Source organism: Loxodonta africana, chromosome X, assembly GCF_030014295.1.
Source record: "Loxodonta africana isolate mLoxAfr1 chromosome X, mLoxAfr1.hap2, whole genome shotgun sequence".
Classification (NCBI taxonomy): Eukaryota; Metazoa; Chordata; class Mammalia; order Proboscidea; family Elephantidae; genus Loxodonta; species Loxodonta africana.
This window is the reverse complement of record NC_087369.1, coordinates 21,822,137-21,849,854: the sequence shown is the minus strand read 5'-3', so window position 1 is coordinate 21,849,854 and position 27,718 is coordinate 21,822,137. Positions and strand designations below refer to the sequence as shown.

Below are 27,718 nucleotides of genomic sequence, written 5' to 3'. Positions count from 1 at the left end.
TTCCAAAATCGGTGAATTAGAAAACAGGAAAAAAAAAAAACCCAAAGCAAATGTACACACAATATTAGGATAGCAAAACAGGATATAACCATAGATAGGAAGGAGATTAAAACATCATAGCAACTGAAATATTTACAGATGAAATGTCTGGGATTTGCTTCAAAATAATTACAGGAGTTGGGGAAGAGAGTGTATGAAACAACATCAGCCGTGAGTTGGTAATTGTTAAAGCTGAGTGACAGGTACATAAGCATTCATTTGACTATTCTACTTTTATAAATGCCTGAAGTTTCCCTTAAATTTAATTAAAGCATAGTAGACTACTACGTGTAGCTCTATACTAATATGAAAATCTTGCTGAAATACATGGTTTTCGAGGAAAACCTAAATGATACCAAACAAACTTGGGAAGAGATGGAAAAACTGAGTATACCAATAGCCATATGAGAAATTGAAGTTGTTAAGGAATTAACACCACCACCACTCCCAATTACAGTGCCAGGCCCCAATGATTTCATAGCAGACATCTCTGAAGTTTTCATGGAATCGATCATTCCATTAAAATGTCCTAAACCACAGCAAAAAGTCTGCATTGCCTTCTAGCTTCTTTTATAAAGTTAACACAGAAAAGGAAATCTTATGCTAATTTAATTTATGAATATAGATGCAAAATCCTACATAAATATCAAATTGTTGTTAAATTGTTGTAAGGTGTCTTTGAGTCAGTTCCAATTCATAGCGAACGAAATGCTGCCGGTCCTGCACTATCCTCACAATCATTGCTATGTTTGAGCCCATTGTTGCAGCCAGTTTGTCAGTCTATCTTGTCAAGGGTCTTCCCGTTTTTCACCAACCCTCTACTTTACCAACCATGATGTCCTTCTCCAGGGACTGGTCCCTCCTGATAACATGTCCAAACTACATGAGACAAAGTCCTGCCATCATCACTTCTAAGGAGGAACGTTCTGGCTGTACGTCCTTCAAAGACATATTTGTTTGTACTCTGGCAATCCATGGTATTCAATATTCTTCACCAATACCATAATTCAAAGGCATCAATTCTTCCTTGGTCTTCCTTATTCGTTGTCCAGCTTTCACAAGCGTATGAGGCGATTGAAAACACCGTGGCTTTGGTCAGGCATACCTTAGTCCTCAAAGTGACATCTTTGCTTTTCAATACTATAAAGAGATCTTTTGCAGCAGAGTTGCCCAGTGCAGTACATCGTTTGATTTCTTGACTACTGCTTCCATGGGCATTGATTGTGGATGCAAGTAAAATGAAATCCTTGACAACTTCAATATTTTCCCCATTTATCATTATGTTGCTTTTTGGTCCAGTTGTGAGGATTTCTGTTTATGTTGAAATGTAATCCGTACTGAAGGCTGTAGTCTTTGATCTTCATCAGCAAGTGTTTTAAGTCCTCTTTACTTTAGCAAGCAAGGTCATGTCATCTGTATATCGCAGGATGTTCATGAGACTTGCTCCAATCCTGAGGCCACATTCTTCTTCATATAGTCCAGTTTCCCGGATTATTTGCTCAGCATACAGATTGAATAAGTATGGTGCAAGGATACAACCCTGACGTACACCTTTCTGGTTTTAAACCATGCAGTATGCGCTTGTTCTGTTTGAATGACTGCCTCTTGGTCTGTGTACAGGTTCTGCATGAGCACAATTAAGTGTTCTGGAATTCCCACTCTTTGTAATGTTATCCATAATTTATTATAATCCACACAGTCGAATTCCTTTGCATAGTCAATAAAATACAGGTAAACACATTTCTGGTATTCTCTGCTTTTAGCCAAAATCTGTCTGACATCAGCAGTGACATCCCTCATTCCACGTCCTCTTCTGAATCCAGCTGGAATTTCTGAAAGTTCCCTGTTGATGTACTGCTGCAACCATTTTTGGATTATCTTCAGCAAAATTTTACTTGTGTGTGATATTAATGATATTCAATATTTTCTGCATTCTGTCACATCACCTTTCTTTGAAACGGGTATAAATATGGATCTCTTCAGTCAGTTGGTCAGGTCGCTGTCTTCCAAATTTCTTGGTATAGATGACTGAGTTCTTCCAGCATTATATCCATTTGTTGAAACATCTTAATGGATATTCCATCAATTTCTGGAACCTTGTTTTTTGCCAGTGCCTTCAGTGCCGCTTGGACCTTTTCCTTCAGTACCATTGTTTCTTGATCATATGCTACCTCCTGAAATGGTTGAACATCAACCAGTTCTTTTAGGGACAGTGACTCTGTATTCCTTCCATCTTCTTTTGATGCTTCCTTCATCATTTAATATTGTGCCCATAGAATCCTTCAGTATTGCAACTAGGGCTTGAATTTTTTCTTCAGTTCTTTCACATTGAGAAATGCCGATCGTGTTTTTCCCTTGTGGTTTTCTGACTCCAGGTCTTTGCCCATTTCACTATAGTACTTCATCTTCTTAAGTCACCCTTTGAAACCTTCTGTTCAGCTCTTTTACTTCATGATTTCTTCCATTCACATTAGTGGCTCCACATTTAGGAGCAAGTTTCAGAGTCTTTTTTGACATCCATTTCAGTCTTTTCTTTCTTTCCTGTCTTTTTAATGACCTTTTACATTCTTCATGTATGATGTCCTTGATGTCATCCCACAGTTCGTCCCATCTTTGGTCATAAATGTTCAATGCATCAAATCTATTCTTGACATGGTCTCTAAATTCAGGTGGGATATACTCAAAGTTGTACTTTGGCTCTCGTGGACTTGTTTTAATTTTCTTCAGTTTCAACTTGAACTTGAATATGAGCAATTGATGGTCTGTTCCACAGTTGGCTCCTGGCCTTGTTCTGATGATATTGAGCTTTTCCATCATCTTTTTCCACAGATGTAGTTGATTTGATTCCTGTGTTTTCCATCTGGCTAGGTCCACGTGTATAGTTGCCACTTAACATTGTTGAGAAAAGGTATTTGCAATGAAGAAGTCATTGGTCTTGCAAAAATTCTATCATGTGATCTCTGGAGTAGTTTCTGTCACCCTGGCCATATTTTCCAACTACTGATCCTTCTTCTTTGTTTCTAACTTTTGTATTCCAATCACCAGTAATTATCTGTGCATGTTTTTTTTATTTTATTTTATTGTGTTTTAGGTGAAAGTTTACAGCACAAATTAGTTTCTCATTCAAAAATTCATACACAAATTTTTTTCGTGACATTGGTTGCAATCCCCACAATGGGTCAGCACTCTCCCTTGTTCCCTTTACTGCCCAGGTTCCCAGTGTCCATTCATCCTGTTTTCCTGTCACTTCCTGCCTTCTAGTCTTTGCTTTTGGGCGGGTGTTGCCCACTTGGTCTCATATGCTTGAATCAACTAAGAAGCATGTTCCTCATGTGTGTCATTGATTGTTTTATGGTATGGACCTGTCTAATCTTTGGCTGAAAGGTGGACTTTGGCAGTGGCTTCAGTTCTGAGTTAACAGGATGTCCGAGGGCCATAGTCTCAGGGTTTTCCATGTATCCTGATTGTATATTTGGTCAATTTCAGACTGTGGAAATTGATTAAAAAATCTTAATTTATCTACCCTTCACATTAGTGGTTGGTGTGTAAATTTGAATAATAGTCGTATTGACTGGTCTTTCTTGTAGGCATATAGATATTATCCTGTCACTGACAGTGTTGTTCTTCAAGATAGATGTTGAAATGTTCACCGTTCCTATTCAATTTGTCATTCCCAGCATAGTAGACCATTTGATTGTCTGATTCAAAATGGATGATACCAGTCCATTTCAGCTCACTAATGCCTAGGATATCTATTTTCAAGCATTCTGTTTCATTTTGACAACTTCCAGTTTTCCTAGATTTATACTTCATACATTCCATGTTCTGATTATTAATGGAGGTTTGCAGCTGTTTCTTCTCATTTTGAGTCGTGCCACATCGGCAAATGAAAGTCCCGAAAGCTGTACTCCATCCACGTCATTAAGGTCAACTCTACTGTTAGGAGAAAGCCCTTCCCCAGTTGTATTTTGAGTGCCTTCCAACCTGAGGGGCTCATCTTCCAGCATCATATCAGTGTTCCACTGTTATCCCACGACTCGTCTGTCAGTTTGTCATACTGTGGTGGGTTGCATGTTGTTGTGATGCTTTTACCTATGCCATCAGAATTTCAAATACCACCAGGGTCACCCATCTTGGACAGGTTTCAGCGGATCTTCCAGACTAAAACACAGTAGGAAGAAAGACCTGACAATCTATTTCTTAAAAAATTGACCAGTGAAAACCTTATGAATAGCAGCAGAACATAGATCAAATACAGAATTATATTAAAATAATGGATTTTTTCCAGAAAATAAAAATGTAAGTCAACATTAGTAAATCTGTTGATCTAAGTTATCAAATCAGTAAGTCAAAGGAGAAAATATAAGTGACTATATTAATAGATATTAAAAAGACATTGTATAAAATTTGACATTCATTCCTGATTTTTAAAAAGAACTCTTAGTAAGGAGGAAATTTGTTGTTGTTAGGTGCCGTTGAATCAGTTCTGGCTCATATCAACCCTATGTACAACAGAATGAAACACTGCCCAGGACTACACCATTCTCACAATCATTGTTATGGTTGAGCCCATTGTTGGAGCCACCATGTCAGTCCATCTCCTTGAAGGTCTTCCGCTTTTTAGATGACCCTCTACCAAGCATGATGTCCTTCTCCAGGGACTGGTACCTACTGAGAACATGTCCAAAGTACTTAAGAAGTCTTGCCATCCTCACTTCTAAGGAGCAGAACCAGGACACATATTCCATGCTTTTAACCACTACTTTAGTCATGACAACCTTTCTGGAGGATAATTTGGCAAGCGCATTTCAAAGTACTCAAATTATAAGTCTGTAGGGTAAGAACTTGTCAAAGCATGTTGGGACAATTGGTTATCCGTTTTGAGGAAGTCTTTACCATATACTGCGCAAAAAAAAAAATTAAGAGATTTAAAAATTTCACTGTACAAAATGAAATTGTTATAAGGGCAAAAAATGAGTGTGTGTATCTAATCTTACAGTGGGGAAAGTCTTTCTAAGCTTGATGACAAAGGAAGAAACTCAGAAAAGATAAATTCGATTACATAAAAATTTACAACTTTGTATATAGCAAATAATGTAAACAAAGTTGAAAACCAGTAATAAACTGGAAAGAGGTATTCACGTTCACAAAAGACAAAGTTATATCTTTACTATATAAAAGAATTCTTAATAAAATGAAGAAACCAATGGAAAATGGTCAAAAGACACAAGCAGTTGTTTTCACAAATAAAGGCCAATAACCATTGGAAATCTCATCTATGGAGATAGAAAGCAGTCAGTGATTATCTAAGGGTCGGGGTTTACTAGGACGGGGCATAAGGGAACCTTTCGGTGTGATGGTAATATTCAGTATCTTGATTGTGATAGTGATAAATGGGTGTATAATTTGTTAAGACATCAAACTTACAATGTGTCCATCTTATTGTATGGAAATTGTATCTAAATCGAGTTGATTTTTAAAAAATAAACAAGTGCTATTTTTGAGCAAGATTGTTTAAAATGTAAAAATCAGTACCCAATTTTAGCAGAGATGTGCTTAGTATTTATTTGACAAATATTTTTGAGGTCCTTCTGTGTGATAGGTTCTGTTCCTACCACTGGGGATTCAGTGGTTAACAAGACAGACCAGGCCTCCTGCAGTCTTGGGGGTTCTTTTCAAGTGTAGGCAGATACTTAACAAGTCAACAAGTAGATAAAAATCCTAAATCATGATCATTATGATTAAAAGAATTAATAGAGTAGTATGACAGGGTAGCTGCTATAGATAGAGAAGGCCTCTCCGAAGCAGTGACTTTGTAGTTGAAATCTAAATGATGGCAAGGAACCAGCCCCATGATGTTCAGTGGAAACTACCTTGTGGGTAGACACAGCAAATGCAAAAGGCCCTGACCTGGGAGAGGGCTTGGGGCCTCTGCAGTTTGGGAAGGAGGCCAGATTGACTGAAGGATGGCAGGTGATGGCGAAAGTGGTAGCAGTGACCTTTGGAGATCTGGGGTAAGCAGGGTTCCGTAGGCCATGAGAAGTTTGGATTTTGTTCTATGATGAAAAGCCACAAAGAATTTGAGGCAGAGGCATGACACTGGTCTGATTCTGTTCTAAGATTATTCTGGCTGCTGTGTAGAGAATGGATTGGAAAGGGGACAAATTTGGAAGCAAGAAAACCAGTTAGCTGGTTTACTAGTTTCCTAGGATTGCCATAACAAATAACCACAAAGTGGGTGGCTTAAAACAACAGAAACTTATTGTTTCCCAGCTCTGGAAGCTAGAAGTCCAAATTCAGGGTGTCAGCAGGGCCATGCTGTCTCAGAAGACTCTACAGGAAGATCTTTTTTTTTCCTGTCTCTTCCAGCTTCTGGTAGGCCCAGGCGTTCTTTGGCTTGTAGCAGCATACTTCCAATCTCTGCCTCCGTCTTCACATGATCGTCTTCCCTGGGTGTCCTGTGTCTCTTCCCTTTTTATAAAGACACCAGTCATATTGGATTAGGGCCCACCCTACTCCAGTATGACCTCATGTTAACTAATTACATGTGCAAAGACCATTTCCAAATAAGGTCACATTCAGAGTCACTAGGGGTTAGGACTTCAGTATATCTTTTTGGGGGACACAGTTCAACCCATAATAGATGGCAATAGATGATGGTTTTTTGTTTTGTTTTGAGGATTGGCAGAGGAAATAAAAATAGACAGACTTGAGGTTTATTTTGGAAATAAAATCAGTAGAATTTGCTGATGGATTAGATATAAAAGGTGTGAGAAAGGAAAGAGCCAAAAAGAACTTATAGGTTCCTGGGATAGATAGCAATGCCATTGCCTAAGACAGGGATGCTTAGTTTCCCATTACACTTGAAATAAAATCCAAATCCAAACTTCCTGATCGTCTGTGAAGCCCTACTCAATATGGCTTCTACCTACTTCTCTGTCTCCTTTTTCTTTCCTCGATGTTCACCACCTTCTAGCCACCCTGGTCTTCCCTTTGTGTCTTGAATTCGTTAAGCTAATTCCTATCCGGGGGCTTTTGCATATACTGCTCTGTTTGAGGGGTCTAGATCAGAGGTCTGCAAACCTTTTCTGTAAAGGGCCAGATAGTAAATATTTTTGGCTTTGTGGGCCATATGCTTACATTGCAACTGCTTAACTCAGACTTAGCCACTGTAGAGCAATGACAGCCCTAGACAATATGTAAGTGAATGGGCATACCAAATTTGGCCCTTGATTGGCCAGGCCTGGCCTTAGTTTAGAGCCCTGTTGGCTCAGTGCTTAAGGACTCAGCTGCTGTTAACCAGTGTCTTAAAACACTATGTGAACTGTTTAATAAGAAGCTAGTTCTGTAAACCTTCATCTAAAGTACAGTAAAAATAAATAAATAAAAGAAAAAAGAGCTCAGCTCCTAACCAAGAGGTCAGCAGTTTGAATCCCTCAGCCACTCCTTGGAAACCCTATAGGGCAGTTCTGCTGTGTCCTAAAGGGTCGGTATGAGTCCAAATAAACTCTACAGCAGTGGGGGTTTTTTTGGGCCTTACTTTGCCCCTGCTCCAGGTCTTGGTATGTTTCCCTGGTTATTATTCAGGCTCTTCCTGGAAGGCAACTTGGCAAATAAGTTAGTATCAAAAACCTTAAAATGCTGCATTCTCTCGACCATGCAGTTCTATTTTTAGAAATTATTTCTGAATAATTGTGGGTGTACACAAAGGATAGGGACATCACAGTGGTACAAAAGATTAAATACCAGCAATAGGGGATATGTATAGTAGAGTCTTCTGCAATCAGTAATACACTGAAGGGTATTTAATCATATAGAACAGGGGCCAGCAAACTACACCTGTGGGCCTGCTGCCTGTTTTATAAGTGAAGTTTTATTGGAGCACAGCCTCACCCATTTGTTTTATTTATTGACTGGCTGCTTTCACACTACAGAAGTAGAGTTGAGTAGTTGGATAGTTGACAGAGACCACATGGTCTATAAAGGTGAAAATATTTGCTATCTGACTCTTTGCAGAAAAAGTCGTAATGTATATATAGTATGAACTGTGTATGTGTATACAGAAAAAAGAATGGAAAGAAAAGCACCAAAATAGTGGGGTTTTTTTTCTCTTTCATTTTTCTTCTTTTTGTTTATTTTTATTATCTGGGTTTGCTGTAGGAGCCCTGGTGGTACAGTAGTGAAGTGCTCAGCTGCTAACTGATAGGTTGGCAATCCAACTCCTTGGGAGAAAAGACCTGACGATCTGATCCCATAAAGATTACAGCCTAGGAAACCCTATGTGGCAGCTCTACTCTGTCTTATAGGGTCACTATGAGTCGAAAGCAACTCGACGGCACACAACAACAAGAGCAACAAGTTTTCTATAATGGTCATGCGTTGTTTTCATAATAAAAGTTACTTTTTAAAGAATAAGAAGGCAAAAGATATCACCAATAAAATTTAAAAATGAAGCAAATTTAGCTGGAAATTTAATAAGATCAATTTAAAGAAACTTAAAAGTTATAGCTAGAAAAAGTATAAAGAAGAATGTATAGTTTCATGCCTACAGTCATACAAGCAATGTCTACTTCAGATCTCTGCATGGGATACATTCCCAGGCAACCATTAGTTGAGCTCTTTACTATGTGGTATTTGCTATGATAATAAAAAGACAAGTATGATGCTTGTTCTCCCAGTTAATCTGGTGGAGGCAATGTAACATGCTTAAACAGAAATAAATGCCAGAGGAAAGGTACTAAAGGACTTTAAGAGCTGGCACAGCCGATACCTGAATAAAGCAGTTGTTCAGTGATGAGCTATAGAAGTGATTGCAATGTATTCCAATCACGTGAGCTATTCTTTTAACTTTATGGTCCCTTATGATATAAAGAAGTTTTTGAGTTAAATCTATATCAGTGTTTTCCTTTATAGCATCTGCATTTCGTACATTTGTTATGAAGGCTTTTTAAAAATATTCTCCAAGATATACTTATATTTGCAGTACTTTCTTCTGTTTAGCTCTTTAATCTGACTGGAATTTATTAATGTGTGTGATATGAGAGAGAGCTCTATCTCCCTCCCTGCCCCCCATAGGTAGCCAAATGTCCTGACGTCCCCCTCTGATGTAAAGTGCTACAATTATGCTTAAGCTTGTTTCTGGAATCTTTATTTTTTTGCCGTTGCTCTATTTGTCTTTTGTATAGTAGTAACGAAATGTTTTAATTAATAAATTTCAACTCAGGTAGACTTTCTTCAGATTTTGGTATCTGAAGCATTGACTCTTTTTTTTAATGCCTGGATAGTACAAATGGTTAAGTGCTTGGCTTCTAACCAAAAGGTTGGAGATTCGAGTCCACCCAAAGGTACCTTGGAACAAAGACCTGATGATCTACTTCCAAAAAAATCAACCATTGAAAACCGTATAGAGCACAGTTGTGTTCTCACACACATGGCATCTCCAATCAGTTCAATGGCAACTGTTTTTGTTTTGTTTTCCCCCACTTTTTAATTTTTTTTTTTTACTGGTTTTAATAAAAGAAAGCATAGCACACAACAAAATGTGAATTATTACCCTGAGCAGTAGTAGTAATTAAAGTCAATGTAGACTAATCCTTTAAGTTTAAAAAAGCATATTTGGTTGCTCCTGCTCAGAAGTACTACTTGAATAAAGTTGATGAATGCTCTCTACAGATACACACCTATTTTGTTTTGTGCTATATGGTTCTTAGCCCTTTGATGACCCAGTTATTTTCTGCTTTGAATTTTTTGTTGATACTATGTGTTGTCATTAATGGAAGCACGCTGAATCATTGAGTTTGTCTAAATTTTTGGTAGGTAGTATGGATTTTTTTTCTAACACCCTCTCACAAGCCTACCTAAGTAGTGGTACTTAAGAAATACCACCAATTATACCCCACAGCCTGTACTGGGGTCTATTGGTATATATGGGTAATAAATAAAAATTTTCAGAATTTTTATTTTTCCTACCAAAAATTCAGACACCTCGTACAATACACTGTAATAACAGTAATTTGTGGTACATGTCCATTTCTTTGGTTTCAGTCATAAAGGCCCCTGCCTTGTGGCAGCACACACTGTTGGTAGTACAACAGTTTCCCAATAAACCTCAGAGCCTGAGAATGTTCATGGTTACTGTATATACTGCTGGGCACAGAAGGGTTCAATAATTCCTTTTGCGAAATGGAAGGGTTTGTTTTCTGATGGAAAACTTCCTAAGTGCTTTCTTGTTGAACAATTTAGGCATGTATTTTTAATCAAGAGAAGTACACAATTTCCTAGGCAGAATTCAGAGTTCTATCTTGGATATTTATTTTGGTCTCAGTTGATTTTAATGGGTTTGGTTCCATAGGATAATTTTTTAAACTGAGCATTTTTTAGGTATTCTTAAACTTCCATAAGATACAACTATTGGTCTCTTGCTCACTTACCATCTGGAGCAAAGGAGAATGAAGAAAACTGAAGACTCAAGCAATTATTCCAAAGGACTAATGAACCACAGCCTCCTCTAACCTGAGACCAGAAGAACTAGATGGGGCCTGGCGATCGCTACCGACCACTCTGAACAGGATCACAATAGAGGGTTCCTGATAGAATGGGTAAAAAATATAAAACAAAACTCAAATTCATAAAAAAGACCAAGCATACTGGCCTGATAGAGACTGGAGGAACCCCCAAGACTGTTGCCCTAAGACAGCCCACTGACGTAGAACTAAAGCCACTCTCAGGGGTCCACCTTTCAGCCCAATGATAGACTGGCCTATAAAATAAATAATAACACCTTTGAGGAATGTACTCCTTAGAACAGTCAACCATACGAGACCAAAAGGGCAGCATTTGAAGGCAGGGAGGGGCAAGGAACCTGGATGAGTAGAAATGGGGAACCCAGGGGAAGAAATGGACAGAGTACTGACACTTTGAGGGAATTGCAACGAGTGTCACAGAACAATTTGTGTATGAATTATTGAATGGAAAGCTAATTTGCTATGTAAACATTCACCTAAAACACAATGAAATGTCCCTCCCCTCCAAAAAAAAAAAAAACCTTCCATTAGGTCATTTATAGAACATTGCCATAAAAATTTAATATAGCAGGACAGTCCTGGCCTTTGATATAGTACTCCAGCACATAATGCCACTCCAATATTTGCTTTCATTGCTGATGTCAGATGAATCTTGGCTGAAGGAGAATACCAGGGTTGTTTTGCCAGTGTTTTATTGACTATGCAAAGACATTCGACTGTGTGGATCATAACAAATTATGAACAACATTGCAAAGAATGGAAATTCCAGAACACTTAATTGTGCTCATGGAACCTGTACATAGATTAAGAGGCAGTCGTTTGAACAGAACAAGGGGATACTGCATGGTTTCAGGAAAAATGTGTGTCAGGGTTTTATCTTTTCACCATACTATTCAATCTGTATGCTGAGCAAATAATCTGCAAATCTGGACTATAGGAAGAAAAATGGGGCATCAGAATTGGAGGAAGACTCATTAACAACCTGCGTTATGCAGATGACACAACCTTGCTTGCTGAGAGTGAAGAGGACTTGAAGCACTTACTGATGAAGATCAAAGACCACAGCCTTCAGTAGGGCTAACACCTCGACATAAAGAAAACAAAAATCCTCACAACTGGACCAAAAAGCAACATCATGATAAACAGAGAAGAGATTGAAGTTGGAAAGGATTTCGTTTTATTTGGACCCACAATCAACACTCATGGAAGAAACAGTCAAGAAATCAAACAGTTTCCATTGGGCAAATCTGCTGCAAAAGATCTCTTTAAAGTGTTAAAAAGCAAAGATGTCCCTTTAAGGACTAAGGTGAGCCTAACCAAGCCATGCTGTTTCCAGTTTGCCTCATATGCATGTGAAAGCTGGACAATGAATATGGAAGACTGAAGAAAAATTGATGCCTTTGAATTATGGTATTGGTGAAGAATATTGAATGTACCTTGGACTGCGACAACAATGAACAAATATGTCTTGGAAGAAGTACAGCCAGAATGCTCCTCCTTATGAACCAAGGATGGCGAGACTTGGTCCCACGTACTTTGGGCATGTTCTCAGGAGGGACCAGTCCCTGGAAGAAGGATATCATGCTTGGTAAAGTAGAGGGTCAACAAAGAAGAGGAAGAGCTTCAACGAGATGGACTGATGCAGTGGCTGCAACAATGAGCTCAAGCATAACGATTGTGATGACAGCACAGTACCAGACAGTGTTTTGTTCTGTTGAACATAGTGTGGCTGTGAGTTGGAACTGACTCAAAGGCACCTAACAACAGCAGTATTTGCTCAATAAATGAGTGCTGAATTGAGCTCCGTTATAAATAGCTCCATTTCCAAATATGTGCCTATCTTTGATGGACAAGACAGTGAGTGATTTTTCTTGGTGTTTTCTAGAGTCTCTTCAGGTTTAGAAAACTTGGTGATTTTATTAAATTCTCGTAGGCTAAATAAAATTACCACTTGAGGTTTTTGTTGTTCCACATAGATTTAATGTATATTAAGTGGATCATTTTCCTATAACTCTCAGCATTGCTGTCTTTTGGTGGTTTGTTTTCTTTTGTTTAAGTGCCACTGTTACGGTGATCATGTTCTAATTGTTGGCATGCTTTAAAAAAGATTTTCCAAAGCAAAAATACCTCAGAAAAACTTCAGCAAACTATTAGAGGATGAAATGGAGTAAGGGAGTTTATGGTAACTTGACTCTCCTTTTCCGGGTTGCCATCTACAGTGTTCGTTTTGCTCTGGGATTTCATATTTTTTTTTTTTTTTAGATTTTATCAAAAAGGGATGTGAATTTTAGCTATGTGCCGTGAAGTTTTTGACCTGGTTGACAGTTGATGTATATCCAAAAACCCACTGCCATTGAGTCGATTCTGACTCATAGCTACTCTATAGGTTAGAGTAGAACCATCCAATAGAGATTCCAAGGCTGTAATCTTTTCAAAAGCAGACTGCCACATCTTTCTCCCTCGGAGTGGCTGGTGGGTTTCAACCTCCGACCTTTTGGTTGTCAACCAGGTGCTTTAACCACTGCACCACCAGGGCTCCTCATTGATGTATATAACCAAGAAACAATGTAAGTCGAAATGTAATTTACTCACGTTTGAGACCCAGAAGAATTTGTCCTTACATTGCAATAAAAACGTTTCTTGCATGTGATCTTCATTTTCCATCTATAGTTATGAAACTTCCTCACTGATGGGGAACACCCATGTCGTATCTACATATAATCTTAGAAAAGTCATGAGAATATCCTTTGGAGTGTGTGTATAACCATTAAAGGGTAGAATTTCACATGTGCATCAGTGACTTTTATTATTTTAATAGTGGTGACTAGTTTTAGTTGCTTTAAAGGGTCATATGGTTAAGAAATACTGGGATTTCTCAGGATTCTAAACTAAAGTGTTCATTTCACCAGTTGTGAAAATTGGATTGCTGGGAACCAGGAGAAAAGAACATTTCAACAGGATTTTGCTATCAGCAAATCTGTTTTGGTTTCCTGTTCTGGCCCCTAACTATCAGCTGCATTTGTGCTCCTGCCTTTAGGTTTCTCCTTTCTTTTACCACAGGAAAATTGTCAGGCCTCTTTTTCTAGCGTTTTCAGGACCCGCCTGACAGGAAATTTTCTAATTGCCGGAACAGCTGGTAGGAGAAAACTTTTCAGGGGCTTGGCCTTCCCTTTCTAACTTAAGTTTTCGGTCAGAAATTCTGTTAACATCATGGTTTCGTAGCCATGTTTAAGTTTTTATCTTTTCGTGTTCGTTCTATACGGGTAAGCTTTGTTAAACTTCTTTAAAGGATAAAATGTTTTAGTTGGAGATAACTATAATTATACTAATTAATTCAACAGTCCATTTTATTTGTTCATTTAAGCTTTTCAAAATTCAAAACTAGTTTTTATAGAACTACTAAAGGATAATATTTCCACATATTAAAAGTAAGCCAGTTATGGTTGTTAGATATTTCGACTCTGTGTATGTTTTGTAAACATTTCTACATCGGCTCTTTAGTCATAGAGTAATTTTGATCTTGATGCTGTTTGTAATTTTGTATAATATGAGTGACTCTCATTAAAACAGGCATGAACAAAAGTACAAACTTGATTGTATTCCAGAGATTAGTATAATGGGAGCAATATTTTGACGGGTAGAATGTGTTATTTGAAATAGTCAGAAAGTTAAAATCACGTATTTGTTGAAGTGGTTCCTGTAAAATTTTGAAGTATTTTTAATCAACTCTACATCTGAGTAACTTTAAACAAGTAATTCTATGTAATTTGGAGCAGGAACAGTTTTCAAAGAATTACTTTAAAAGGTGCTGAGTGAGTAATAAGTTGCATTATATTTAATCCAAAATCCTGATAAAAGTGACTTGATATTTTGCCTTGAAAATTGTACTATCATGTTGCCCTTTAAAGAGAATTAAATTTGCTGATTGATGTTTCTGATTTGGAGGAGGGAGAAGATACGTGCCCTTCATGGCAGTGTTGAAAAATGTTAGTCCGAAGAACTAGCGAGGCTGTTTCTTTTGATGTAGATACAAGAAGCTGGTTTGTAACGCTCTCTTAAAGAGTTAGGTGAAATGAAAAATGCTGAGCACATTTATCATTCCTTTCGCAAATTAAGTGAGTTGAATTGTAATCTAGAAGAAGCTGAAATGTGCTTTCTCTCCATTGCTTGAATAACCAGCCTCATTATGTTCCACAGCCAAATAATTTTTATGTATATTGATCACCTTACAGAAAGAAAGATAACATTTTTAAAAAGAAAACTGTATGTTACAGAATTATAGATTGTATAGATAGTGATCCTTCATTACTTTAGGGAATTACATTTAAGGGGTAAACAGAGTATAAATATATATTTTTCAGTTGTAAGATATGTTTTATGTTGGGCCAAAACATGGTTACACGTCCATCGTTTAAAAATTCTTATTTATTGGCTTTTACCAGGGAACACTTCAATATTTCACTTCAAACTTCAATAATATTGCCTGACATTCAAAACAATTTAGAAAATATAAATGCTTCAAGAACACACTTCCTGACTCAAGGGAGGAGAGGAAAAAGGAAATTATGTATACAAGGCAAGGCATAATGCCAAATGTTGAATCATTCTTTAAAATCAGTTAATATCACCCAGTTTGTTTTCTTAATGTTAGTATTTTAAAGTAATAACTCAAATAGAGAGCATTGATTTCAGGCCCCTTTCTTTAATTTTTTTCACATTTTAAGAACAAAATTATACTTTTCCTCCTCAACTTGAAAAGGAACCATGGAGTAAATTTTTTACCCCATTAAAGGATAAACCTTAAAGACCATTTAAGGGTGAGCTAAGAAGATATTGTTGTGTCCTGGAAAACAAACTAGATAGCTTTCCTTGCCACTGAAGGAACACAAAAAGATCTACCTGTCTGTGAATTTTCTTCTGCCATTTTTCTTTCATGTCTAAAATGTCAGATTTTACAGAATTCCTAATTTTTTTTTAACTCAGTTGGCTTTGTTATCTATCACAAGGCTGCATCTTAACAGGTCCTTAATAAAAATGAAATTTCAGGTAAATTCCTAGAGATCAAGGGCTCTTTTGTATCTTAGTATTTCTAACACCTAGCACAGAGTGTGGAACGTAATTTGAATTGACTTCTAACAAAGGAATGGTCCTAACAGAATATGTCATAGGTTAGAAACATTTTCACTGGGACCAGATCATTAGGAAGAAGCAAAAGCAAGAGAGCTACCTGAGTTGCAGTTACTTCTCTGCCTCATCCCTTCCTCTCCTTCGCTCCGATCCTAACGCTGGTCTCCATGTGTGCTCCGCGCTGGCCTTTGCACTGGCTAGTCCCTCTACCTGGAATGCTCTTTACCCAGATGGCTATTTCCCTTACCTCCTTCAGGACTTTGCTTACATATAACCTTAATAGAGCTGACCCTAACTCCTTTATTTAAAATGGCAAGCCCCTCCTTTCTACCCCTCACTTCCGATCCCCTTACCCAGCTCAGTATCTTTTTTCCTTAGTATTTAATCATGTTCCAACACCAATTTTCCTATTATTATTGATATTATTATTATTTGGTCTCTCCATTAGAGTTTAAGTTCTACAAAGGCAGTGATTTGGGTTTGTTTCATTTTCTGTATATTTCAGACATCTAGTTTGGCATGTATTAAGTGCTCAGTAAAAAAATGTTTGAATGAATGGATAAATTATGAATTCCCATACATAGCCTGAGGGTATTGAACACCAGACTGGGGTGGCAAATGTCTGAAAGGGGTGGAAGTGTAGAAAAATGATACTAGGTTGTGCAGTTCGCCAGCTACTTGCCTCAAAATTTTGTCTACAGTTAGACCTTTGCTTACCAAATAAACATAAGCTTTGTAAAAATAATATGGAATTATTATAATGATTTTTAAGATGCATGAAGTAAGTTTTTGTGGTAATGAATGGACAGGTATGCACATATCATTTAAGTTACAGTTGTGATAGAGAACATAAAAATATATGAGCCTCACAGAGTAATCATCACGTATGTAATTTATATCTTTGATCTACTTTATTGATGATTTTTTTTCCATAAAAGTTTGCATAGTTGTTTCACAATGTACTTGCAGGCACAAACCCAGTTTTACAAATGTCAAACTGTAGTTTTATGTTTTTGTGTGACAGATTTATGTGGGTAACAGGTGAGTTAGTGACATAGATATGCTCGCGTCAGTCTCTGTTCTTATCAGTGCCTTCTGAAGCTTGATACCCCTCTCTGCATCCATCTCATTGGATTACATGCGTGAGGTAGAAGAGCACAGTTGCTTTCCTACCTGTTATCCAGGGTTGCCTAAACATTAGGATTATGTCCTAGGGAACTTCAGGTTCGTTTCTAAAACACTCACGGTCCCGTGGCTTAGAAAAACTGGCGACATTGAGCACAGTCTGGGCATTGAGTTATCAACCAAGGATATTTTACCTATTATACTACTGTGACATCCCATACACATAGAAGTAGATAGAAAATAGTTTGCTGGTATGATTAGCAAAAAAAAAAAAAAGCCTTAGATTTAGAAGGAATAGAAAACTGTGTTCAGGGCAAAACAGTGGCTAACTTTTGAAACTTGGGCCAGTGTCAAATTCATCACAGGCATTGATCTTTTCTCTCCACGTCCAAGGACACTTTCTATACTCCCTGGGCCCCAATGTAACAAAAGATTTTTTTTAATTCTAGTTAGTGTCCTAAATGGAATTTGGAATGATTACATTCATTGGGGGAGTGGGTAGGAGTGGAGGAAGAAGGTGCTATTTAAGAAAAAAGAAACACTCTGAGAAAAGAATCACTTCTAAGTTTGTTTCAATATAAGATTTGCCAGAATTAAAAAAAAAATCACTAGAGTATGGGAAGATAAAGTCCAGGAAGTCTTCAAAGTAGAAACAGATAATAGGAGAAAAAAGATAAGCAGCATAAAGGATTCAGTTTCAGAGAGAGAATATCCAGCTAATGGAGGAGTTGCAAAAAGGGAAGCAGGAAAAATGGATGGAAAGAAATTATCAAAGAAATGTTAGAATTCAAGTCTTCAAATTAAAATGTTCACCAAGCGTGCAACATTCTGAAGAAAGAAGACCCGTATTTATGTCACTAGTATGGAAATATCAGAAATACAAGAACAGAGAAAATCCTTAAAGCTTCCAGAAAGAAAAAGCAAGTCACCTACCCAAAAAATGTAAATCAGATGAGCAGTACACATCTCATCAGCAACACCAGCTGCCGGAAGGCCATGGACCGATGACCAATAGCGTCAAAGTTCTTGAGGAAAGATTATTTTTATCCTAGATTTTGGTACCAAGCCAAACTATACAAATGTGAAGACAAAATAGAGACATTTTCAGGCGTTCAGAGTTCAGAAAGCTTTCTATTGTATCACCTTTCTTAGGAAGTTACAAGGGAGTAATCTAAAAAAGAGAGAGACGTGGGAAACTGAAAAGAGTGGATTCAACCAGAAAAGCACTAAAGAGATACGGCAAAGTGACAGCTGTGTACCTGGCCTAGCGAACAACCATCCAGAGTGCAGGGGAAGAGAGGTCTCCAGGAGAGAAAGGGGCTCTCCAAAGAATGGAAAGTATGAGTAAAGGCTAAGAAACATTTAAGAACAATAGTAAATTAACCTCTACCCTCCCCCCTACAAAAGGAGAGGCTATTAGAAACAGAAAACAGAATAAGAAATTCATAGTCCGTATCCAAATCAAAGTAAAATTTAATCATGAATTTAAGTATTTGATGAAGTGTTAAAAAGGGAGGTGTCTTAGTTGTCTAGTGCTGCTATAACAGAAACACCAAAAGTGAATGGCTTTAACAAAGAGAAATTTATTCTCTCTCTGTCTAGGAGGTTAGAAATCTAAATTCAGGGTGTCAGCTCCAGGGGATGGCTTTCTCTCTCTCTGTTGGCTCTGGGGCAAGGTCCTTGTCATCAGTCTTCCCTGGTCCAGGAGCTTCTCAGCGCAGGGACTCCAGGTCCAAAGGACCTGCTGTTCTCCTGGTTCTTGTTTCTTTTTCTTCTCTCTTTTATGTCTCAAAAGAGATTAGCTTGACACAGTCTTGTAGGTTGAGTCCTGCCTCATTAACATAACTGCCACTAATCCCATCTCATTAACATCATATAGAATTTACAAGACAAAGGAAAATCACATCAGGTGACAAAATGGTGGACAGTCACACAATACTGGGAATCATGGACTAGCCAAGTTGACATATATTTTGAGGGGACACAATTCAATCCATAAGAGGGGATAATAACTTTAATAAAAAGGTAAAAATACAGCTAGCAGCAGGTGGAAGGGGGTGGGAGTAAGTCTGAGGGAAAGAATGTAAGGGCACTGATAGCCTCATTTTACAAAGGAGTTGAAATTCTGTCCAAAACTGACAAGAGAAGAGTCAAGAGGTTTATGTAAAAGTAATATAATTACCAAACAGTGAGGAGGAAGCTGGTGGAAGGAATGGGCATAATGTGTTAGCCCCTCATCTTTCCTATTTTTCAGTCAGTAGGCATTGTCTTGAGCTTAAGGAAGTAAGAAATTTATCAAAGTAAAGTGTAGAAAGAACTAATTTTTTTAAAAGGCCTGGGCATGGAGGTAAAGGGAAACTTACTTTTCATCATAAGCTGTTCTCTCACTATTTGATTTGTTATCCGTGTGCATGTATTACTTTGATATTAAAAAAAAAAGTTTAGGGATCAGGAAATAACCCTTGTTGACTAAAGGCTACATGTAAGGGAATGTTGGGAGCTAATTGCAGAAGATAGATTGAGGCCATATTGTAGAGGACCTTGAAAGCAGAGGTGAAGCACTGCATTTTAGTTTGGGAAAACAAAGAGGAGTTCTGAGCAGCCTGGTCATACAATTGGAGCTGTAGACTTTCAGAAAATGAATTTTTCAGTAGGATGAATTGGAATGGGTAGTGCAGAAAGAGGTATGAGTAACCAAGCTAGTTTCAGTTTTCTACACAAAAGACCGTGAAGGCCTGCGCTTGGATCATGGCATTGGAAATAGAAAATGAAAGAATATAAGGTATTTCCAGGAACGTGCTTGGCACATAGTAGGTGTTTCAGGAGATGTTTATCAAGGGATCAAAGGGAGACTATATTTTTTTAGTAACTTGCTTGACCTGGGAAAAGAGTGGTAGTTATCAAAGATGAGCTCTTCGTTTCATAGTTACCACTGTTTATGTGGTTACTGAACTGATTGTAGTTCATGCTATGTAAGAGTAAGGCTTGATCCTGTATGATCCTGTATAACTGCTATAAGATACAAAATGTTTGTAATTCAGTGATCTTTCTTCCAAGTCTGTTTTGCCTTTTTATTTGTGACAGATAATTGTAGTATGTATTTGTTACTAAATATGAGATTTTAAAAAATGCTGTAGCCTGCTAAATGACATTCCCACTTACCCAAGAAAAATTGTAAAACATGTAGAATGTTACAAAGTAAGTTCTTCACAGCCTCATTATTTAATGGCTGCTAGATTCCAGGTGGCGTAGTGGTTAAGTGCTACAGCTGCTAACCAAGAGGTCGGCGGTTCAAATCCGCCAGGCACTCCTTGGAAACTCTATGGGGCAATTCTATTCTGTCCTATAGGTTTGCTATGAGTTGGAATCAACTCGATGGCAGTGGGTTTGGTTTGGTTTTGGTTTTTTAGATTCCAGGTAGGCTCTTGAAAAGATAGTTTTCTCCATAGGAGGCTAACTGGCACGTGCTGAACTCAAACCCGTGAATTTGGCCATATGAGTTCAAGCCTGTAATCCATTAGTCAATATTTTGGGGTACAGAAAAGAAAGATAAGAACTTTTTAATGAAACTTCATTTCCATGTATAATTCAGTAGTAAAAACTATATGTATATAATTTATAAATGAATATATAAATACGTGGTATGTGCTAAATTTTTTTTTACTGATAGAGATGTACTACCAAAAGTTCAGAGACAACTGCTTTAACCAGCTGAGCTAACTGACCCGAGATATAGACCAATTACAAAGCCCAGAGGTGTAAGTCTATGTTCCTGTCCATTGATCTTGCATGGGAAATCACCAAGAGTCCTTGACAGTCTTGGTGGAGTGCATTGGTAAGAGCCTTGTTGTCAAAGTCAAAAGACCTGGAGTTGAGCCAATTACTGGCATGTGATCTTTAGAAGTCACCTAGTCTCTTTAAACTTCAAAATTTATTCAAACCATTTTGGATTTAAGAGATCTGTCAAATTTCTAGTGGTGAACGGGGGAGTACAGAGAGAAATCTGAAATGTTTTTGCTTGCTGTAGCATTTCCTTCACTCTATGTTACTGTCAGCCCTCTCTAACCTAGTATGTGGCCAAAGATTTGTTGTGAAGCTTAAATATAGGAGAAAGGATGAAAAAGACACCTAACAGGCTTGATTCATGGTAGATGCTTCATAAATACTTGCTGAATTTGAATCTTACTTAATCAATCCTATGTATACCTTTTTAAAAATTTTTTATGTGCTTTAAGTGAAAGTTTACAAACCAAGTCAATCATACAAAAACTTATATACACCCGTACTCCTAGTTGCTTTCCCTCTAATGAGACAACACACTCCTTCCCTCCACTCTCTCTTTTCATGTCCATTTGGCCAGCTTCTGACCCCCTCTGCCCTTTCATCTCCAGACAGGAGCTGCCCACATAGTCTCAAAGTGTCTGCTTGATCCAAGAAGCTCACTCTTCACCAGTATCATTTTCTATCCCATAGTCCAGTCCAATCCCTGTCTGAAGAGTTGGCTTTGGGAATGGTTCCTGTCTTGGGGTAACAGAAGCTCTGGGGACCATGACCTCTGGGGTCCTTCTGGTCTCAGTCAGACCGTTAAGTCTGGTCTTTCTATGAGAATTTGAGGTCTGCATCCCACTGCTCTCCTGCTCCCTCAGGGGTTCTCTGTTGTGTTCTCTGTCAGGGCAGCCATCAGTTGTAGCCAGGCGCCATCTAGTCCTTCTGGTCTCAGGCTGATGTAGTCTCTGGTTTATGTGGCCCCCTCTGTCTCTTGGGCTCATAATTACCTTGTGTCTTTGGTGTTCTTCATTTTCCTTTGCTCCAGGTGGGTTGAGACCAATTGATGCATCTTAGATGGCCGCTTGCTAGCGTTAAAGACCCCAGACGCCACTCTCCAAAGTGGGATGCAGAATGTTTTCTTAATATATTTTATTATGCCAATTGACTTAGATGTCCCCTAAAACCATGGTCCCCAAACCCTCACCCCTGCTACGCTGGCCTTCAAAGTGTACAGTCTGTTCAGGAAACTTCTTTGCTTTTAGTATAGTCCAGTTGTGCTGACCTCACCTGTATTGTGTTGTCTTTCCCTTCACCTAAAATAGTTATTATCTACTGTCTAATTAGTGAAACCCCCTGTCCCTCCCTCCCCACTCTCGTAACTATCAAAGAATATTTTCTTCTCTGTTTAAACTGTTTTTCGAGTTCTTATATTCGTGGTCTCATACAATATTTGTCCTTTTGCAACTGACTAATTTCACTCAGCATAATCCCTTCCAGGTTCCTCCATGTTATGAAATAGTTTCCTGGATTTATCGTTTTTCTTTATCAATGTGTAGTATTCCATTGTGTGAATATACGATTATTTATCCATTCATCCATTGATGGGCACCTTGGTTGCTTCCATGTTTTTGCTATTGTAAACAATGCTGCAGTGAATGTGGGTGTAAAGGCTGTTATTTCTCTAGGATATATTCCAAGGAGTGGGATTGCTAGATCGTTTGGTAGTTCTATTTCTAGCTTTTTAAGGAAGCACCAAATTGATTTCCAAAGTGGTTGTACCATTTGACATTCCCACCAGCAGTATATAAGTGTTCCAGCCTCTCCACAACCTTTCCAACATTTATTATTTTGTGTTTTTTGGATTAATGCCAACCTTGTTGGGGTGAGATGGAATCTCATTGTAGTTTTGATCTGCATTTCTCTAATGGCTAATGATCGTGAACATTTCCTCATGTATCTGTTAGCTACCTGAATGTCTTCTTTAGTGAAGTGTCTGTACATATCCTTTGCCCATTTTTTAATTGGGTTATTTGTCTTTTTGTAGTTGAGTTTTTGCAGTATCATATAGATTTTAGAGATCAGGTGCTGATTGGGGATGTCATAGCTGAAAACTTTTTCCCAGTCTGTAGGTAGTCTTTTTACTCTTTTGGTGAAGTCTTCGGATGAGCATAAGTGTTTGATTTTTAGGAGCTCCCAGTTATCTAGTTTATCTTCTGCATTCTTAATAATGTTTTGTATACTGTTTATGCCATGTATTAGGGCTCCTAGCGTTGTCCCCATTTTTTCTTCCATGACCTTTATCATTTTAGATATTATATTTAGGTCTTTGATCCATTTTGAGTTAGTTTTTGTGCATGGAGTGAGGTATGGGTCTTGTTTCATTTTTTTGCAGATGGATATCCAGTTATGCCAGCACCATTTGTTAAAAAGACTGTCTTTTCCCCATTTAACTGTTTTAGGGCCTTTGTCAAACATCAACTGCTCATATGTGGATGGATTTATGTCTGGATTCTCAATTCTGTTCCATTTGTCCATGTGCCTGTTGTTGTACCAATACCAGGCCGTTTTGACTACTGTGGCGGTATAATAGGTTCTAAAATCACGTAAAGGAAGGCCTCCCACTTTATTCTTCATTTTCAGTAACGCTTTACTTATCCCGGACCTCTTGCCCTTCCATGTGAAGTTAGTGATTTGTTACTCCATCTCATTAAAGAATGTCATTGGAATTTGGATCGGAATTGCGTTGTATCTGTAGATGGCTTTTGGTAGAATAGACATTTTTATAATGTTTAGTCTTCCCATCCATAAGCAAGTATATCTTGTTCTTTGAAAAGTAAAAAAAAAAAAAAAAAAAATTTGGTCATTTGCTCCCTGCCTTTCCTCTTGTAGCTACTAACAGCCATCACTCCTCAAGCCCTTGTACATTGATCTTATTTGGAGAGAAGGGGTACCCAGGAAGGAGGTATATTCTAGAGTCCGCTAGTGCTTGATTCTACCCTAATAAACCTGCTGTACAGAATGGTTGTAGAAATTACAGGTGATAATGCATGTCAAGTTACAAAATAAAGGACTAAATAAAATATTAGGGGATTATCTTATTATTGTTGCCAAAGTCCTGAGATTGTCCAAAATGGTCTAGCTGCCTAAATAGTAGGACAATCTACAAACTACAGCCTGTGTCTCAGGGAGTAAAATGGTGGGCCTGAATTCCCCATTTTCTTCTCATGGGGCTTTTTGTCCTTTTACTACTAATTTTCAAAAGCTTCCATATTTGGATTTCCTGGTATATATTTTTTTTAGAAATCTTTGTAATTCCGTATGTTGCCAACATTCTGTGGATGTCTCAGAAAATGTTAATTGAGCTCAAATGTTTATATATACAATAGCAATAACAATAATGAACTGTGTTTGTATTACACATTAGATTGTACAAATAGTACTTACGCATCTAGAAAAAATGAAATGGCATTCAACAAAATAGAAATGGCAGTCTCTTTCAGACAGGCTTATGTTTTTGGTTTTATTGGACTTTGTTTTTCTTGTAGTTTTTGGCTACATAATCAAGTGCCTTGTTAAATATGGTATACTTTCCGTGTGGTTCACAGGACAAATAAGTAATTGAAATCCTTGTGCATACTTATTATCATCAACCTTTCTCTTTCTCCTGACACGTCCCTCAGATATGCTGAAATATCCCGTCTTTGAAAATGCTTCTCTTAACCCTGAGACCCTTCACTGTTCCATCATGGTGAATAGTCATTTTTTTCTGTGTCTCATCCTCCACCCAGTGTTAAATCCTTTCTGACTTTGTGTTTTAGAGTTCTTCCTTTCTCTGCTCTCACATCCCAGGTAGTCCTAGAAACAAAGTAACTTCAGTATTTCAAACAGAAAGAAACTTAAAGTATACTTACTGAAATGGCCGTGCTGAGGGTAGAAATCTCCACATTTACATGGGAATATTTTCAACCCCTCTCCCCAGTAAACAGGTTTTTTTTTTTTAATATGTATAGCACTGGTTCTACCTAGTACAACAACATGTCAGAACAGAGCAGAATTCTCTAGTCTGTTGTTTTCAGACTTCTTTACACCCTCTGCCCCGCCTCCATGAAACTATTCATTCTACTTATCTCCAGTAGGGAGAATGGAGACTTGGAAATGTTCAAATCTAATTAAATTGACCTATATGATGGGTTGGTAATATTCTATCTCGGACATTTAACTTCAAAGTATATTTGTTTGGTGTATTTTCTGTTTACTTGGTAGGTCAACAAAGGGTGGTTTGTGAATATTAATTTGAGGGTTTCTAATATGATATGCTAAATTAATATTACTTCATTTCTAGCAGGAGAAAGTAACTCTGACTGGGAGCTCTCTTATATTTGATTCAACAGGAAGAAGGCAGCATCAAAGAAATTGCAATCACGCATCATGTAAAGGAAGGACATGAAAAGGCAGATCCTTCTCAATTTGAACTTTTGAAAGTATTAGGGCAGGGATCATTTGGAAAGGTAAGTCATGAGTGTGTGCTTTTTAAAAAAGCTGATTTTTGGAATTCATGTAGATCTCTTACACACAGAGAAATGGAAATATTTTATGAAATGCTAACAGTCCTTCCGCCAAGCAGTGTTTTCACCTTTCTTACTATCAGTTAAGTGTAGGCAAGTGAATGACGTCATTCAGAAGTACTTCGGAAACTTTAGTAAATTGGCGGTATTTACTTCATTTTATCTTCAAGATCATATGACCTCCTGTGTAATCGTGCTTCTTGAATTATTAAAAATCACAAGATATTTCCTTGATAAGCTGACCTTTCTTTGAGTCCTTGTGTAGGGCTTGAAGGTGATCAAGCATGCAATAGATTGTAACAGTACAACTCAACGTTTTCCTCCAAAGTATCCCTGATAAGAGAAGAAAGCGAATGAGGATTACTTATAGAACTAGGGTCAGGGGTTACTACAAGTCTAAAATTTTTTGGACTTGGGGCTTGCCTTTAAAATGAACTCAAAGTTTGCATTCTATTCAATAATATCAGTGTTTGTTTTGAATGTAAAAAAAAATGTTCCCCAAAACTACCAAATAAAAATTTTTCCAGAAGATGCAACATCTCTATCATTTTTCTTCAAGTATTCCTTGGCCTCTTGTTTCTCACCTCAGGATTACTTCCTGTACTCTATTTTGAGAAGTGTACAGCATTATAATTGCTACTATTTGATCTCTCTAGACCATTCCTCAGCAAGAGGAAGTTTCCGAGATTGTAATTCAACTTCACAGTACCGTGCTTCCTTACTGCCTTTCTAAGGAAACATTTGAAGATATTCTTTGCAGTCTTCAGAACAGCATTAGTTTAGCTCTTTTGTGTATTTTAATAGGACTTCAGTAATTCTTGGAAAACATAGATAATTTAAGTTGCAGTTGTAAACCTCCTTTAGACCCGAAGTGATGCTTTTAATACAGATATAGATTAAGAAGCCAGAAGAGCATAATAATGGTTGCAAGTTTGGACTCTAGTCAGCCAGACTTGAGTTCAATTTTTTTTCTTAAGTTTTTATTCTTCTACTTACTCTTTATATGTGCTTACGTTACTTAACCACTTGGAGCCCCATTTTCCTCTTTTAGCCAACCATTAAATATTGAAGTTCCTCAAGGTTCAATTCTAGCCTGCATTCTCCTCACTCTAAAAAAAAAAAAAAAAAAAAAAAAACCCATTGTTGTCCAGTCATGACCCACTCCCTACTAACTGGCTTTCTCTGTGCCCACCATTTTAATTTTAATTCACATACAGCTGATGTAACAGTTTTATATCTCCAATCTACATTGCTTCTCGAAGCTCTGAACTGTATATACAGCTGATCTTTTGAGTTTTCCATTTGCATGTCTCAGAGGCATTTTAAACTGAATATGTCCAAGACCAACCAAACTCTCAGTCTTTCTCTACTTCCAAACCTAACTTTATTTCTCACTGTCACTGTGAATGGCATCCAGTTCAGCAAGCCAGAATTGTGGGAGGCATTCTTAACATATCCTTGTCGTTCCCACCCCTTCCCAGTCCCTGTGCCAATCTGATCCCTTACCAAGCCCTGTTGATTTAGTAAAGATCTCTCCGATCATGCCCGGTCTCTTCTCCACTGCCACCCCTCCAGTCTGTGCTGCCGTCATTTCTCCCTACTCTGTGGAGGGAGTTACCTAATTGGATCTCCCCAAATTTATCCTGTTCTTGCCTCAATCCATTATTTGTATAGCAGCCAGCATGAGCTCATCTTACACTCTATCCCTTAACCCTTCAGTAGCCACTCTTTGCTCTTAAGATAAAGGCAAATTCCAAGCATAAGCTTATATACTTTTCACTATCTGCATTCTAGGAGCTCTGGTGGCATAGTGGTTAAAACACTCAGTTGGAACCTACCAGCTGCTCTGCAGGAGAAAGATTTGACAGTCAGATGAATAGAATCAATGTATCAAAACTCCATGAATGACAATCACCACAAAACCTCAAAGAATATATGATCTTTGTCAATAACCGGGACCGCTCATGTCATAGAGAAGCCCTGGTGATGCAGTGGTTAAGCTCTCAGCTGTTTACCGAAAGGTCGATAGTTTGAACCTACTAGCAATTCCACGGGAGAAAGATGTGGCAGTCTGCTTCTGTAAAGATTACAGCCTCAGAAACCCTATGGGGCAGTTATACTCTGTCCTGTAGGGTTGCTGTGAGTCGGAATCAACTTTGGCGACAGTGGGTTTAGTTTTTGGTCTTTATCTGCATCCTGGCCACATTGGCCTTCCTTTTCAGTCCTTAAGCGTGCCACTAGAAAGCATTTCCACATGCTGTTCCCTCTGTCTGTTGTACTTGGCCTCACCCCCACCTCTTCATCTGCTCAGCTCCTCTCATGTTTATGATCTCAAAGAAGTCCTCCCAGCCATCCCAACCAGGTCATAATCCTCTATTTTATCCTCTCATAACTAACATTATATACCGCATCTTCATAGCACTTGCCACAGTTACATTTCTTCATTTGTGTAATTATTTGTTTATTGGCTGTCTCCCCCACTAGTCAGTATGTTCCATGAGTGCAGGGGCCATGCCTGTGCCAGGTCTCAGCACTGAACCAGTAGCACAGTGCTTGGCATATAATACTGGA

At 38.0% G+C, this 27,718-nt stretch overlaps 1 protein-coding gene across 2 annotated transcripts in view; it reads left to right on the top strand.

The window, feature by feature from the left end:
• Positions 1 to 27,718, top strand: part of RPS6KA3 (ribosomal protein S6 kinase A3) — a 111,382-nt gene that overhangs the window by 35,919 nt on the left and 47,745 nt on the right. For both annotated transcript variants that reach the window (XM_064278082.1, XM_064278081.1), the window contains one exon: positions 24,974 to 25,090. In XM_064278082.1, the coding sequence (XP_064134152.1) occupies positions 24,974 to 25,090 (117 nt within the window). The remainder of the gene's footprint in view (positions 1 to 24,973; positions 25,091 to 27,718) is intronic.